The sequence below is a fragment of the Polyergus mexicanus genome, unplaced genomic scaffold (genome assembly GCF_030449975.1).
Source record: "Polyergus mexicanus isolate NDT 795.1 unplaced genomic scaffold, iyPolMexi1.0 SCAF_13, whole genome shotgun sequence".
Classification (NCBI taxonomy): domain Eukaryota; kingdom Metazoa; phylum Arthropoda; class Insecta; order Hymenoptera; family Formicidae; genus Polyergus; species Polyergus mexicanus.
Window position 1 is genome coordinate 2631467 of NW_027223333.1, and position 17162 is coordinate 2648628.

The 17162-nt window shown below is 30.8% G+C and overlaps 2 protein-coding genes across 6 annotated transcripts in view; both read left to right on the plus strand.

The window, feature by feature from the left end:
* Nucleotides 1–284: 284 nt before the first annotated feature.
* LOC138939075 (BLOC-1-related complex subunit 8 homolog) lies at nucleotides 285–2377 on the plus strand. Of its 3 annotated transcripts, none has more exons than XM_070306591.1 (4): nucleotides 288–359; nucleotides 461–586; nucleotides 729–1202; nucleotides 2239–2377. In XM_070306591.1, exons 2-3 carry the CDS (start codon nucleotides 532–534, stop codon nucleotides 1196–1198), a joined length of 525 nt encoding a protein of 174 aa, XP_070162692.1. In that variant the 5' UTR covers nucleotides 288–359; nucleotides 461–531; the 3' UTR covers nucleotides 1199–1202; nucleotides 2239–2377. The 3 variants fall into 3 exon arrangements, with proteins under 3 accessions (XP_070162691.1, XP_070162692.1, XP_070162693.1); XM_070306592.1 differs by having other exon boundaries at nucleotides 314–359; nucleotides 527–586; XM_070306590.1 differs by lacking the exon at nucleotides 2239–2377 and adding an exon at nucleotides 1309–2000 and having other exon boundaries at nucleotides 285–586.
* Nucleotides 2378–2576: 199 nt separating this feature from the next.
* The window catches only part of Hmgcr (HMG coenzyme A reductase), a 29029-nt gene continuing 14443 nt past the window's right edge, over nucleotides 2577–17162 (plus strand). For 2 of the 3 annotated variants that reach the window (XM_070306584.1, XM_070306585.1), the window contains exon 1: nucleotides 10772–11212. In XM_070306584.1, the coding sequence (XP_070162685.1) occupies nucleotides 11208–11212 (5 nt within the window). In that variant the 5' untranslated portion in view covers nucleotides 10772–11207. Of the gene's footprint in view, nucleotides 2745–10771; nucleotides 11213–17162 lie in introns of those variants that run through there. The other variant, XM_070306586.1, reaches the window with a different exon arrangement.

The following is a 17162-nucleotide window of genomic DNA, read 5'->3' on the forward strand; positions in this document are numbered from 1 at the left end:
AAATCGACGTTTGATACTGCCATGTAAAGGCACCTTTATGTCTTCTGCACACAGGACGCGGAAACGCTTATGCGGCGTCTACAATAGAGATTTTAAGCCTTAAGAAATTAACTAATCACAGTCGAGTATTCTCCTCATACTTGACTGTGATTGGTCAATTTCTTAAGGCTTAGGGTTTAGAATCTCTATTGTAGATGCCGCTTATTGTAGACGTCGCTTTACGAAATTTTGTGTGTGATGGCCTTTATCGCCTAGCATTGTGCGATAGGCTTTATTACTCTTCAGTTTTTCTATATGCTTTAATTAGAAAAACAATTGGGCTGAAAGGAAGAAAGAACAATGGACTATATTTGAAAAGGGTGAGATATAATACATTGTAGAAGAATATGAGACGATTACCAATATGACATTGATGCACATAAAGAATAAGAAATAATTGAACTAATTATTATATTATAAGATGTCGAATTAATATTATCTATAACGTTTCACATTGTGAAATTGTGGTATTGTTTGATATAACAAGAAATAATGGCGGCGAAAATATATCAACCTGATCAAGAGTTGGAAACAAAAGTTAAAAAGGGTTAGTATTATTGTATTAATTTATAACGTAATATGTAATGTAATGAATCTTAACATCCATCTTTTCCTAAGGAAAAATTTGTTAAATTCACTTTACATCGTGTTTACTTTTTTTGGTATATTTACCTGATATCGTGTTGCAGCGACTGAACGTATATCGGAGAACATGCACATCGTCGCCAACGAACCGTCACTCGCCTTTTATAGGCTGCAGGAGCACGTGAGGAAAGCGTTACCGCCAATGGTGGAGAAACGCGTGGAAGTACTAGCGTTGCAGCAGCAATTGTTGGGCAGATGCTACGATGTGGAATATGCTGTCAGTGCTATCAAGACCATGCAAGGTGCCGAGAAAAGTTTTAGGAATACCTTGGAGTTTATCAAAAATGCAATATTTTTCAAGCAACAACTCAAGTACGAGGAACAGAGACGGCACAAAAAAGACAGCAACAGGGACTCTGTCTATAAACGATTATCAGCGCATATTCCCACGTTGGATCATTTACCGGATGAGATATCCGATGTCGTGCGTGAGACGGCAAATCGCGTGGAATCGATGATGAATCACGCCAGGCATTCGGGTGAAATACAAAAATCGGCCACTGTTCATAATTAAAAGTGTATGTATTATAACAATGTTTGGTTTTCTGTGATAATTTGCTCGCTATAACACGCGAGTTTTGTACATAAATTACATATATAATTCTATATTTATACATATATTAGGTATACAACTTTGCTTCCGCCGTTTTCCTATAGATGGCTTTAGCGGTAAGTAGTGGTCGAAATAAATAGATCATAGACGTCGTGCAATAAACTTGGGCATCTGTCAACATAATCCCATAGAAACATTAGTCGATCTGTGTCTGCATCATAAAGTTATTCTCGATTGAAAATGTCAGTTTACGCGAGCCAAATTCTCGTCATTTGCGGGAGGTTTTAATTTTCTGCTTTAATATGAAGAAATCTGCGGCTGAGGCTCATCGAATGCTCTCAAATACTTATGGTGAAGCCGCTATTAGTGAAAGAACGTGTCGTGAGTGGTTTCAACGCTTCAAGAACGGTGATTTTCGCGTCGAAAATCGGCATAGCGGTGGAAGAGAGAAGGTTTTCGAAGATGCAGAATTGGAGGCATTACTTAATGAAGACTCGAGTCAAAGTCAAAAAGAATTGGCACGATCATTGGGAATGGACGATACTTTGAATCATAAATGTATAACCAGTTTTTTGCAATAAAGCCTCGAATTTCGGAAAAGAAACGGCGGAAGCAAAGTTGTACACCTAATATATAATCGCATATATATATATATGTAATGTTACAGTAATGTAATGTGTAATAATTGTAATATAATATAAATATTCTCAATCTTTTATTATCTTATCATTATAATTGCTATTATCTTTAGTCTTACAGCTGTATGAATATATATTCATTTTTCATATATTTATATTTGTACATATTATATTATCCATTTGAATACATTTACATTTCAAATATAATTCGAATTAATGCTAAATGTTAAAAAATACTTATTGTATCAGTAATTGAGACAATACTACAGTTTACAGCAGTTGACAATACTTACAGCACAAAACTTTTTTTTACTTGTCCATATTACCTCAAATATTCAGTTATGTATTTAATTTTATTTTTAGATTACACGAAAGAGAGGAAGGATTATAGAATTTTTCCGAAACCAATCGCCAGCGTTAATAAATTCTATATAAATAATAATAAAAACGTGATTAATAATTTTTGAATGAAGCTCTTTTGTGATCGGAGCAATTTTTCTGTTGGATTAAAAATATTTAATTATATACAACCGAAGATAGAATTATGTAGTTATTAATTACATTCGGAGTGATTTAAAATCGAGATTATATTAATATTATAGCAAAGATAATTATCAGATAGAAAAGATAATCCATAAATGCTACAACGCATTCCCGAAATGTCCTGCAGATGTCGCGAGGCTGTGCACGACCTGTCGTCTGCTGTCTGCATTGGTCCTACATTTATGCAGCATTGCTATGTCAGTGTGCGCGACACGATGCAATTGAGTAACGCCGGGATGATATGAAAGTTAATTGAATGTATCGAAGGGGTGGCAAGGACGATGCCTTCTTGATGACATCACCGGTGTTTTCCGGCGTATTATACAGTAAGTCAGTCATCATTCCTCATTTTCGCTCGTTTAGGTTATGTTCTCGCGGAATATGCGATACTTCGATCGTTCAAGATCGTGGAATCGTTTATCTACACGCAATTTTGGAGGCACGCGCGAGTGCGCGCGACAAACGCCGAATATGTTTATCGTTATAAGATCTCGTGGATTTTTATAAATTTCCCGATATACATATATTTTGATATTTCTCGGAGCGCACTCGAACCCATCTTCGGTCCTCCCTGATAAAAATTTAGATCTGTCATTTAGCAGTGACGTGGCGCACAAATTTCAAACAATAGTTTTCTTTTCGATGAATTTCCTATCTTATATTAATAATTACATAATATCATCCTATAGCTTTTGAAATTTTCTTGCGTTTTACTGATATATATATACACACACAAGGTGGACCATTTTAATCAATCCACGCGAATATTTCGAGACGATGCAACTTTTGTCTGAAACATTTTTTTCTATCGGGTCCAGTTTTCGAGATATTCCTGTGGATCGATTAAAATGATCCACCCTATATACACACACACGCGCGCGCACGCGTGTGTCGGTTTTGAAATCACATTTTTAGTTACTAAATATTAGTGAACACACATACGTTAGTTTCATTTATAATAGTTTTTTGATATTATTTTTAATAAAGTTTGAAATTTTGAATATATAATTCGTTTCTTCCCCGATATTTTATACGAAATAACGAATTTTTTATCAATAATAAAAAAAATTTTCAGCGGTATCGTACTTGAATTATTTCGGAGCTCTGCAATTATCACGTGATAATTTTATAAATGAGCATAATGACCGATTCTGGACGTGAGCCGGGTCACGCGTCAACTAACAATAGAAACTTCGTTGATCGCGTCTATTATTACGCGACTCACCGACTCGATTATGTACGCATACGCGTATATTCTTCATCATGCATAACTCCGATGGCACGTACGTCACTAGTTTGTGTTCTCTAGAAAGTGTGACGGGAAGCAATATATTAGGCAAACAGACTTTCGTCACGTATGCGTAAATTAAAGGACGAGATTTTAACCGACAACAAAGTTACGAAAAACTCTGTATTTAAGTATTTACATGAAAAAGAGTAACGAGAGAGAAATATATTCAATAATAATAAATATTAACAGATATCGAATATATAGGATACGCGAGGATGTACTAGATAAACTGAATATTTTAGATTTATTGTTTTTTTTCTCCCACCCCCTCCCCCACTCTGTTCATTTTCTGTATATATTTTCAGATATTACGTCATTGAAATCTTACCTATGGTCAAACCTTGCCTATGATAAATAAAAAGAAGTAAATTAATTTTGTAAGGCTAAATAAACACCTATATATGAGTTAATGCTATTTAAATACTCGAGAAAAATTGATATAAGATCATATTAAGACGTATATAATTATAGCGCGATCGCGCCAAATTTCAAATATAAATTAAATGTGATGAAAAAAAAAAAAAATGTTATACAATTACGTAAGTCCATTTTTTTCGGGTAATGATAAAAAAACTTTGGCAGGGATATTGACAATAATCATCTGTGTTTAATCTGTTTCTTATCTATTTTATGGGATAAACATTTTTTAGAGCGAACATTTTAAGTAAAATAAGTAAATCGCATTAATGCATATAGATATTTATTTATCCACGAATACATATACTAAATAAGCATACAGAAGATGAATGAAAATAGAAAGAGAGCAACAAGATTGATTAAACACAATTAAAAAGAAAATAAAGATATTATATAAAATAACAGAGATACAAAGACAGAACGATATATTATATCGGTAATATCATATATTATATTATAGTAAAAAAGAAATAATATTATACATACAGGGGCGCGTCCCCCCCCCCCGAACGTTTCAGCCAGACTTTGAAATCTTATAGGAAATTTAATTCTGAACAAAAAATTTTCTATAAACATGGATAGAAAAATGTTTTCTTAAGAAGTTATCGCTCAAAAACCTCTGAAATCGTGATTATTTTACACATTTTTCCAAATATCATGGAAAACGTGCGTCTTTTAACAAAAAGTACCGAAACAAAAGTTGTAGAAAATTAAATCATCTTTCAAATGAGATCAAAATGATTGTTGTACGTTCCATAAATTTTGATATAACCAGTTTCAAACGTACAAAAAGCGTTTTTGTTACTTATTCTTTGATCGATTAAAGTCGAATCAGGAGGAAATTCCGTAAAGCGATTAGATCGGTCATTACTCGATGCCAAAAGTGTATTAGCTAGGAGGGGATATTTTGAGAACAGTTACTTTTTTCACGTCTTTATTCATTTTCTACTATTACGTGCTATTTTAATTGAAAAAAATTAATTTTATTTTTTCATAAAAGAAAAAGATTCTTATTTTTTATTTCTATCGTTTTTTCAAGAGATTTATTAAGTTTCATTTTCGGGGGAACATTCGGGGAACACTATATATTTTATTCATACGAGCTATTCGTTTTACCCCCCCCCCCAAAAAAAAAATTGAACCGATTCAGATATTTATTATCATAAATAAACTGATGATTATTTTAGCCAATAATTAATTTAGCTAATTTTTTCCTGTTATTGCTTGCGTCATCAAGCGTCGTGTAATGATTTCAGAGTACGTGAATTTCTTTCATCATCCATGAAGTTGCGGTCCAAATCTTCTTTCTTAGAATTCCTTCTCTCGTTCTGGGTGTCTGGGATTTCCGTACAATTTCTTGAGCGTCCGATAAATATGCCACGCGCGTCTCGCGGAAGAAATCGCGTCGCGTTGCATGAACGTTAAACGTTATACACGCTCATACGTGGGACCGGCTTTAAATTACAACGAAGCTATTTCAATTTTGTCGTCGCAGACAAATGAATTTACTCTGATAATATGTATACATTAACATACATATAAACATATTCCACGATCGTAATTCCTCTCGCAAAAAAAGGAGTATTTTGTTATTTAACACACGCATTTAAATCATCTTTATCACTGATGTAATGCGTGCTCGCTTCTCTGCAGTAATAATAAAGCCATAATTGTAAAATACAATATGTTATATAATATTCTCATGTGTCTTTCGATAACTGTATATTGATCTCCCCCATAGGGCAGATTGATGAATTACATTTCATTGATGTGATCGATGTGATATTTTATGCCGATGTAAAGATACAAGGTTCAAGTGTGATTAATTCTCTTCCTTTTTTTTCGCACAGAAGCGATCACATAAGATTGAATTGTACATTAGATTTATAATATTCAATTCAAGATCTAGGACTTTCGAAAAGAATTTCTTCACGGAAAAATCAAGATACACCCGGGATATATTTTTAAATCGGGTTTTGGGAAATTTTTTTTGTTTAAATATCCTTTTAAAGATTTTTATTTTACGAACGGCCAGGAAAATAAATTTGATTCGCCAATCGATCTCGCATTAGTTCTCTCATAATATCTTTTCTAATATTTGAAACTTTATGAGAAGCTTTCAATTTTTTTTTTTTTTTTTCAATATCATACGGTTAGAAAGACGTTAAAAATCTTGCACGATAAAAAAGGAACGAAATTTCGAATAGATCTTTTGTAATACTGTACAAATATACATAATCTCGAAAGAAACTTAGATGCGTGTTTGCAAAGTTCTGTATATAATCAGCTTGCATAATTCAGCATCCTATTTTTCGATATATTTATCTATGTAGATGTGGCTCATGAAACGTGGTATTATCAAAATTTTAATAGATATGTAAGTTTTTCGAGATTTTCTTTGTTCTTTTTATGATATATATTACATAAATATCGGTTAAAATTGAAACAAACAGTTTTTACGTCTTTTTGTTTATTTTCAAACGAGAGGTAAAAGGAAAAGTATATATAATGAAAGAAAAAGTATGTATATATATATATATATATATATATATATATATATGTAAATAAAACTAAATAGTTTTCTATACAAATTTAATTTTTAAGTTAAACGATCGAAAAGGGGAGTCAAACAAACGATCAGTATTAATTAACAATAATCAGTTTATATTTGAAGTATATATCTTTATGAAAACGCTATTTTAAAACTATAAATAATCTGACAGTATAAGCTAAAATTGAAAATGAGGATTGCAAATATCTCCGAGCCATGATTTGCAAAATTGGTTTTATATTTTTTTATAGAAGTTATATCTCTTTTTATTATCTTTCTCGTCACAATACATGACAATCGTTATCAGAGTAAAAAAACATCAGACCGTAAAATTTACATATTTATGATATAAATCAAGATAAAAAAAAAATCAATTTTTTTTTTTTTTTTCCCGCGAAGATGATCGCGAGATGACCGAACAGGTCGTTGTTATGGCCGTCAATTGAAATTGCGTATCATGTATGATGCATCGTTGAAATATAATTTAGAGAAGAGAGCATCGGACGGATTAAACGATGACGCGAGTAGCAAGTGCAATTGCGATTTCGTCGAACGTGTATGTACTTTCATTCGTTTCGACGATTTCCTATTGAGCTATGTACATTCCGATCAAATGTTCGGAATTTTTTTACAAAATTTGAATACATATTCTGTTACAGCAACGTTATTATTGTATTTTTACAGTAACGTATCGCGGATATGCATAAGGAATTATTTGCAACGCGCGACATTCGCAATAAACGACGCGATAGAAAGCGAAGTAACGGTTTCTACTTGGTAAGCGCGTATAACGAGACATAAACAATATATACGCCTTTCCCGATATCGCCGATTACATTGTTTATCCGTGATAAACGGGGAAATTGAGCGAGCGAAGACAACGTTCCCGACGATGCGTGTCGGGATGCACGTTGGGCCCGCTGGATACAGGTTCCATGACGCGTCGTGTAAACTCTCGCAGAACGGCTGCCGATTTTATTCGTTATTTGTCCGACGTCGGGTTTCTCTCGCTTTCCACTACCATGCTGCATTTTACGATCGTACGTAGGACGATGTTTGACGGAACAAGCAAACGCTGTTACAAGACTGTGCCGATTTTTATTAACCTTGGAAAGTTATGGACTATCGCATGCCTTTATTCTTATCGGCATATTTTTTTTATTAAAGAGAGAGAGAGAGAAAGAGAGAGAAAACTCTAAAATATATCATAATTTAAAAAAGAATAATAATAATAATAATTAATACGCTTTTTTCGATGTTCGACTGTATCGTGAATTTTGTAAAGATGCAACAATGAACAGGAAATTCTTCGCTAACAATAACAACGAATTCTAAGAACGCTACGAGTGGCGTAGAGTACTGCACGGTTTCTGGCCTTTGGCCTTAAATCTTTATTGAGAAAATGTTATTTTCTATGTCAGTTTTTTGACTGAAATAAAAGAAATTATTCTCTGAATATATACACATACGTACATACGCATATATACATTCTAAGATAGTGTTACAATATCAATTTTAATATTTCGTCAATGATATTAGGTAAATATATTAATGTGCGTACCGAACATTTTCGATTATTCGAATCGACATCGTTGAAGGGTAATTTTTTTTTTTTTTTTTTAATTCCTGCGAATGGATCGCTAAACGACAATTTGACACCGAACGTCGATAAAAAAAAAAAAAAAAAAAAAAAGAAGAAGAAGAAGAAGAAGAGAAATCGTGCGTATATTTATTAAACATTTAAATATCAATGTAAGTGTTTAAAATTTAAAGATGTTTATTATAATGTCCATACGCGTTATACGCATACGTCATACATTTAGAGAAGCGTCCCCCTAATTGTCTGAAGCGATGTATCATAAGCAATATCCTCTACTTGAAAGACAGTCGAGATGACGCACATGCCTATCATGGGGAAAGTGTTGCATATCTGTCCAAAATAAATTACGGATGCCGTAGGATCAATCATGCATCTTCACCGAATCTTCAGAAGTCTCAAGAGCGGGAAGAGATTGAGGAAGTATATTTCTCTTGAAGAGTATATTCGCGAAACGATCGTCTAGCAAATACGCAGATTGAAGAGCCGAAGATGAAATTCCATAATTGTAAGAGTACGCGAGAATATTTAGATCCACACGCGTAGACAACACATTTACAGGATGAAATTGATTTTTGATTTAATTTAGAAATTTGAGATTAAATTAAAGAACGCGCGAATGAAATTCATATTTCTGAGCGAATCTTTACGTCGTTTGATTTTCAGGATTCTTTATGAGATTTTGTCAAATAATTTAAATAATCGAAGAAGTGTATATGTGTGCACAGATATAATTGTACTTATCCCTTTTTTTCTGTTTTGTAAAAATTGAACTCAATAACGTTCCGGTTTAAGGTTGTTAAACCGTCTCTTTCTCTCTCTCTCTCTCTCTCTGTTTTTCCGAGCTGGAAAATTTTTTGCGTACATACTATCGCTCAATTACATTCCTTCTTCCTTAATGGGCTTGCAAATTGCGAAAGCCCATCGCTAACCGTCGTGACGATCGGTACGACTTTGCGGCAAATTGCATATAATGTTACGTTTGCGATGCGACGTAATATTAGTCGATTGGAAAAATTTGAGGAACTCATCTGTTTTTACTAGTCTATATTTATCAAACTTTATTTAAGGCGAATATGTAAGATTTAATTATTAGCGAATGTTGCTTTTGCGAATGACGAACAAAATCTCTTTATATATTATATCTAAAATAATAATTTGTGGAATTAAAGAAATCTTTTTTATCTTAAATAATTAATAATTTAATAATTTATTCATTTTTTATATTTATAATATTTATTTTGTTAATTTATTTAAGATTTTATTTTTATCATATACTTTTAGGTATTATAATAGAGTGATTATTATTTAATTTTAATTCAATTAATATAGAGTTTTTATTTAATATTTGATTGATTATCATGTTTATTTATTAGAGTGGTAATATTGATTTCTTCAATAATTATATTGTATAGAATAATTTATATAGAAGGAGAAATTTATATATTGATCGATTCATTAATTTGCCTTTAGAAAAGAATGAAATATTTTAGATATTTGAAATGAAAAAAGTTTTTCATACAGCGCGATTGCATTAAGAAATTATTTGTCTTCACCGGTCAACAAGAAATTTGAGAAATTTGCGCTTTTAAGGCCATACGATAAAGGTTGTGGCAGGTAACGAATTTTAGAAATAAAATTGCAATACGTAATAATACACGCATTTTTTTCTCTCTTCTTTGTAAGACATCGTCGAAAACTCTAATACAAAAATATCGAGAGAAGTTACAATAATAGTTTTAACATTATAAGATATTAAATTTGAATATATATATATATATATATATATATATATATATATATATATATATATATATATATACATATATATACCGATCATTCCTTTATTATTAATTCTCTCACAGCAATTCATTATTAATTTTTATTACAAATTAAGACGAGATTTTAATTTTCTATTCGTATAATTTGTATAGATATTTTAAAATATCTTACTTTTAAAATTAAATACTGGATAATACATGTAATTAATTTGTTTACGTTTTATTTCAAATTTTTTCTTATATACTGTTCGTAAAAAATAAAACAGATACAAAAAATTATAACCTGCTTTTTTTTGCCTATGTTTATCTTGTTTTTATATCTTTAAATAATATTAATTAAACGTTCTAACTTTTTTATATTTTATCTTAAGATAAACTTTAAAAAAATATATATCTATTCAAAACTTTTTTTAAAAATAAATATAAAATAATTGTTAAAGATAAATTTTCACAGTGTAGTGTTTAAATTCAAATGTAAAAATTAAAACTCAAAATAGAAAAGAAATTATTTCAAAGTTAAAAGTTCACAGATAACTTTTATTTATAAAAGTTAACAGTTTTTTTTTCCCTTTTTTCAATCCCCGATACAAAATGCTCACGCGCTAGAGGGTGAATGCCGAGCGCGGCCGAGCGCTTACGGAGACGGCCGAGGCAGCGGTAATAGGTAGTATAAACGTCACTCGCGGCAAACGTCAGTCAGTCGATCGGTGCGCGCCGTATCACGTGGCTGGTGAGTCTCGGGCCCCGCGCATAGAACGTCAAATCTCATAAAGCGACTGAACTGTCAATGAGCCTTGCCACATGCTTATTGCCAGAGTCTGACTAGTATTCTATTCTCTCGGATTCTTTATATATATATGTATATGCGTTGAATTTATATATATATATATGTATATATATTATATATAAAACGGTTATCATCGGTCTCTCTAATGCACTTGCACGCGCCGCGAACATCGTTTTGAGAAAAATTGATGTATTCGGTGCACTCGTTGACGCGAAAGATCGTAAAAGAAAAATTTTGAGACACAGGGGAACGATAAAGAGCGCTTCTAGAAACCGAAAATAATATTTTGGCATCGTCAAACAGCTATCGTAACATCAAGTGCGTGACAACGAGAAGTTTCGTCGTTCCAAATATTTATTTTTTAAATGAGGTATGTTTTATTTGATTTTTATGATTCATTATTCCATTCTTTTTGATATTTTTTTTTCTATTTGATATTTACATCCAAGCATATTTGTCTTGTTCAATGCTTTAATTTAAGGGAACTGTTAGACAGTCAGATTTATCGAAAATGAAGTTTTTTTCGTGGCGAATTTATTACAAAGAAATGAATTGAAATCGAGAATTGGCTTTTAATAAAACATTTGATAGGGTCATAAACTATAAAAAAAAATTTATAGTTGAAAATATGCATTCAAAATAACGCTGCAGATGATTCATCGAAGAAGATTTTTAAATCAGTTTTTTTTCTATTTTGTAATAATTTTGACTTAAAGTTAAAAGATACAGCGATCTCCTTGTAAATTATTCTTAAAATATATCTGGTTCTGTACTGAACCTGTAAAAAAAGATTAGAACAAAATTATTAAAACGTCGGCTATAAAATGGCGATTTTTTTTTTAAAGAAAGCTCGTTTTTCGTCGAAAAAAAAGAGCTGTTCGATTTTTTTTTTCTTCCAAACTAAGATTATATAAAAGCACAGACTTTTTAGAGATTCAGTCCGAAATTATACATATTGTGAACAATTTTTTAAAAAGTCAATTTGAGCCTCTGTATTTGAGTTATTGCTGCGATACGAAAAGAAAATAAGAATACGAAGAAAAACGCGTTTAAAGTTTTGAAAGATTTTAAAGTATGATTTTCAATACATATCTTGTTTAATGATTTTTAGCAGCATAATATTTTTACCACATGTTTTACACAACCAAAAAAGCATATAAACAAGTTAAAAACAAGAAAAAAACCGATTATTTCATATTCAAGAATATTTATGCAAGAATAATTATTATTCGATTACTATCTGCGTTCGAACAAAAACATTTGTGCCTCGCTCGATCTTTTCAGCCAAATCAACAATTTTCCGATTTTAATATAAATCAAATGTCAATAATCATTTTACTCAGGAAACATGACAGTTTTGGAAAATAAAAAAAAAATCGATTTTTTTACTTCCTATAATCTCCTTAATACATATAACGCACTGTATATATATGCGGTGTGAAGGGAAATGAATTTTATTTTTCTAAAATGTTTATTTGTGTAAAAGTATGTTTAATATAATTAATTATTTACGATTAAACATTTATTAAAATTATAAAATGCAACAGAATTTTTATTTCGCAAAGCAGATAATCTATAATCTATCGTATCTGATACTTTCGTGAGACGTTAAATCGATATTTCCTTGTGCATGAAAGTAGAAACTAGAGATCAACTTTTATATCAACCTGTTTTGATACAGTTTGTTTTTAAGAAATAAATAACAAACAAATAACAAATTATGAATGTATCGATCTGTCTAATAAAAGAAATTGAATCAAAGTGAAACGAAAACATTCGAATGCGAAAATAATTTGTCGAGGGGTAGGTCACTAGTGGTTATAGTGTACAAAAATTATCCTTGATACGGATTATCTTTAAATTACCTCAGATTACTTAAGATTATCTTAGATTACCTCAGATTATCTGAGGCTGCCTCAAGGGACTACGTACACCTAGCGGTAGGAATAATAGGGGGAAATTTGACAATTTTTTTTTATAAAAAAAATTTTTTTATTAAAAAATCTCTAGCTACATCTTAAAGTAGGTCCTTAATGTATATTTGGTAAAATTTTCATTAATAAATATTGAAAAATGTACCGTGGAGACGTCATCTCCTAGAAGCTGTTTGACGATGCGGTAACCATTGTAGCTCCTCCAATTTTTATCTGAAATCAAAAACCAAAAAATCTTCTTAAAGTATATAAAAAAAGGAAGTTTTTGTCGTAGTTGATCTTTTAAATTGTGATTTTTCGAAAAATGGCGGCCATTTGAATGCAAAGATATAATTTTTAATCTGATACCTTCGCATTCAAATGGCCGCCATTTTTTGAAGAATCAAAATTTTAAAAATCGGCTACAATAATTTCCTTATTTTATATACTTGAAGAAATTTTTTTGGCTTTTGATTTTAGATAAAAATTAGAGGAGCTACAATGGTTACCGCTTCGTCGAACAGCTTTCAGGAGATGACGTTTTCACGGCACATTTTTCAATATTTATTAATGAAAATTTTACCAAATATACATTAAAGGACCCACTTTAAGATGTAGCTACAGATTTTTTAATAAAAAAAATTTTTTTTATGAAAAAAAAAAATTGTCATATTTCCCCCTATTTTTCCTACCGTTAGGTGTATGTAGCTCCTTAAGAGCCAACTTCACATAGGTCCTTAAGAGAATACCTAAAATTATCTACAGATTATTTGATATTACCTTTAGATTACTTAGATTTCCTGTTAGATTACCAAGATTATCTGAGAATGCTAAAGATTATTTAGAATTACCAAAAATTATCTTGGATTATCCAAAATTTCCTTTGGGTTGCCGCTGAATTACCTAGTCCTTGTACAAAAATTACCTCAGTGACCAACCCCTCGTAATTTGTTTTTGACTTCGTAATTTTAATATTACATACATCTCTAATTAAAACTTCAAATGTTGAAGTTTTGTTTTAGCATGCGTTTTTACATTCTTGTAGTTTTTTTTTATGTTTTATTTAATATTGAAATTAGACAATAAAAACACTTTATAAGGAAATAAAATATGTAATGGTGGGCAATTATATTTAATTTTTCTCTCTTAAGAGACACTTAAGAAATATAGTGGATGAACTTTTGATCAAAATAATAATGATAAAGGAAGTTATAATGATAAATATATTAATTAATAGAATAGTTGTGAGCACCTTCTCATTTAACTAATAGCCATTAATAATACTAATAATAAAGACATGATAAAAATAAGTGCAAAAAGTTGTAGCATATAGGGAATATTTTAATTTTATTCTTTTCTCGATTTATCCGTTAAAAATCGCTTTCTCATTGATATATCCAACGATCGCTCATGAAGGAGAAAAATACATAACTGAACTGGTATACACAAACCGAAAAAAATAATATTAATTATTACAATTGCCTAAATTATCACAAAGCTTTTGTAATTAAGTAGACAATTTATACGAAATTAGTATTGATAGAAATTTTACAAATTGTAATGTGATGTTTCGTTTTGGATTATACATTTACATACAAACAAATAAATATCTCGTGAAAGGATGCTCCGAGTTGCTTAAGTTTCAAATTTGGATTTTATTGGACTAGCAGATTCTTTACGTTATATGTCGGCGAAGAAAGTAAATTTCATATACTTGAGGGTTACCCGGTCGCGAGAGAGAAACGTATCGTATGGAAAAAGTGAAGAACGCGATTGAAACGTTGCATTAATGCGAGAAGAGAAGTGAACGTTCCTGGAACGCGAAGGAATAAAGAAAGTAGCGACACGTTCTCGACGCGTGTGGAAAAGCGTAGACATTTCACCTCTAAATGCGCGGTATATTTGACGAAAACCGAAAGCAATGATGCCAGAATTGAGACGCGAGCAAGACGACTCCGTAGTGGAGGGGATATACACACAAGCGTAAACCGTGTACGTGTAATGCGCAGAGCGCTCTGCGCATTACACGTACACGGTTTACGCTTGTGTGTATATCCCCTCCACTACGGAATCGTATTGCTCGCGTCTCAATTCTGGCATCAGTGACCGAAAGAGATACGAAATATGAAAGAAAAGGATGTACACAGGATATCCGAAACATATCGTTCGCACTTTCTCTCTCGATTACGATATTGGAGAGATTGAATTAAAAAGAATGTGACTTTTTGTCAGAATCTTAATAGAAGTGTCGATAGTCCTTGAGTTACGAACGATTGAGAAATTGAACGTTCTACATTAATCAGGTTACTTTTTATTTGCATGATGCAATTGTATACTTTTTATTTATATGCAATATAGCCAATGTGATAGGTATTTATTATCGAGGGTAATGCCATATATATGTATAATGATAATAATTACATGCGTTGCATTATACAGAGTGTAACAGAGCGCCCGTATCAGCAGTTTTTTGAGGAAACAATGCATTTTCGTGAAAAATGTTTCATGCAAAAGTTGTAGAGCTCTAAGTGGCGCATTATATAATAATATTAGTATGACCTTGAATAACATCGTCAAGGTCATATAAAAATCACATTGAATTTTTTAAATGGAACCCCCTATTTTTCATTACATATTCTTGTAGCTTACCTCGAGAGCTTTTCAAAACACTGTAATAAAGTATTTTTTCATTAAGTACTTTTTGAATTATTTTATATCTTAATCTGACATATTTTGATATAAAAAATTAAATATCTGGTAAAATATTTAATTCTCGATAATCTTATCGTAATACTTTTATGTACAAAATAATGAGATAAATTAACTAATATAAAAAGATAATTGTTTTTAAGAAAATTATTTATAATGTATTTTTTGTAAACAATTTTTTTTTTTTTTTTTTTTTTTTTGCACTAATTGATTTGCCTCATTATTCTGTACATAAAAGTATTACGGTAAGATTATCGAAAACTGAATATTTTACGAAATATTTTATTTTTTAATATCAAAATATGTCAGATTAAAATATAAAATAATTCAAAAAATACTTAATGAAAAAATACTTTATTATAATGTTTTGGAGAGGTCTCGAGGTAAGCTACAAGAATATGTAATGAAAAATAGGGGGTTCCGTTCAAAAAATTCAAAGTAATTTTTATATGACCTTGACGGTGTTATTCAAGGTCATACTAATATTATTATATAATGCGTCACTTAGAGCTCTACAACTTTTGCATGAAACATTTTTCACGAAAATGCGTTATTTCCTCAAAAAACTGCTGATAAAGGCGCTCTGTTACACCCTGTATATATGTATGTATGTATACATTATCGATAATAATTTTTATCAGAATAATTCTATAATTTTATACGACTCGTTTTAAAGTGCAAGAATAATTTCAAATTGTTTTGTTGTTGCGAGAAATAGCGCTAAAAGAGCGAATCTTGGATTTTTTTCTTTTTTATTTTCGAAAAATACTTACAAGATGTTGCCAATTGTTGGGGCATTTTTTAAGTTTTTTCCAATTCGATCGGAAATGTCAAAAGTCACGTATTTATGAATTCAAAAGAATTTTTGGACGTGAGCGATAAGCGTGCCTCTGTATAATCACCGATGAATGAGACTCGAAAGTGTTGCATTTTTCATGGAACGATCGGTCGTGATGTGCAATGTATGTTTAACTTGGCATCTCCATTTATCGCAAATCGTTCTCCATCGTTAGATCGGTACCATTATTCTTTCATAGACTGGACGGCTGCCCCTCCGATTTCAACATCTTTTTAAGACTTTTATAGATTTACAATTATATTCTGTTATCTCGCGTGTGATAATTTCAACCGAAATCAAGGCTAAACGGATGTGTATTAATAATTGTATACATTAAAACGATATCAAATTGTTATTAAGAAAATTTAAAAAAAAACAAAACTTTCTAATTAATATGCATTACCTTTCTCGAGAGACAGAGTTATAATATTTCAACGTAATTAATTAATTCATTATCTGAAAGATTGTGCAATGTATTATAGAGAAAAGTAGATAGATAGATAAATAGATAAACTCTAAATAATGGAAGTATGAACGTGTATATAAGATATTCCATATGAATAGGGTATATCTCACATTCTTTATCAAGAAATAAGCATCTATTTCTTTTGGCAAAATTTCCGGAAATGCATAATTTTCAATATATCTAACTTTTTAATATATTGATGCAATGTACTTGCTCTGTTTCTTGATCCTTTCTATAAATAATTCTTAAGACTTTGTAAAATTTTTTATTTAAAAAATATTTCTACTTCTCTATTGTATACATATAATTAATATCTAATATATATATATATATATATATAAATTTTGTTAATAACAATTGAAGAGAAATTTTAAAATAAACTCCATTATGGCGA

Coding starts and splice junctions, on each gene's coding strand:
- LOC138939075 (XM_070306590.1), top strand. CDS start 532: ATGGCGGCGAAAATATATCAACCTGATCAAGAGTTGGAAACAAAAGTT. Junction 587..728: donor GGAAACAAAAGTTAAAAAGG/GTTAGTATTATT, acceptor ATCGTGTTGCAG/CGACTGAACGTATATCGGAG.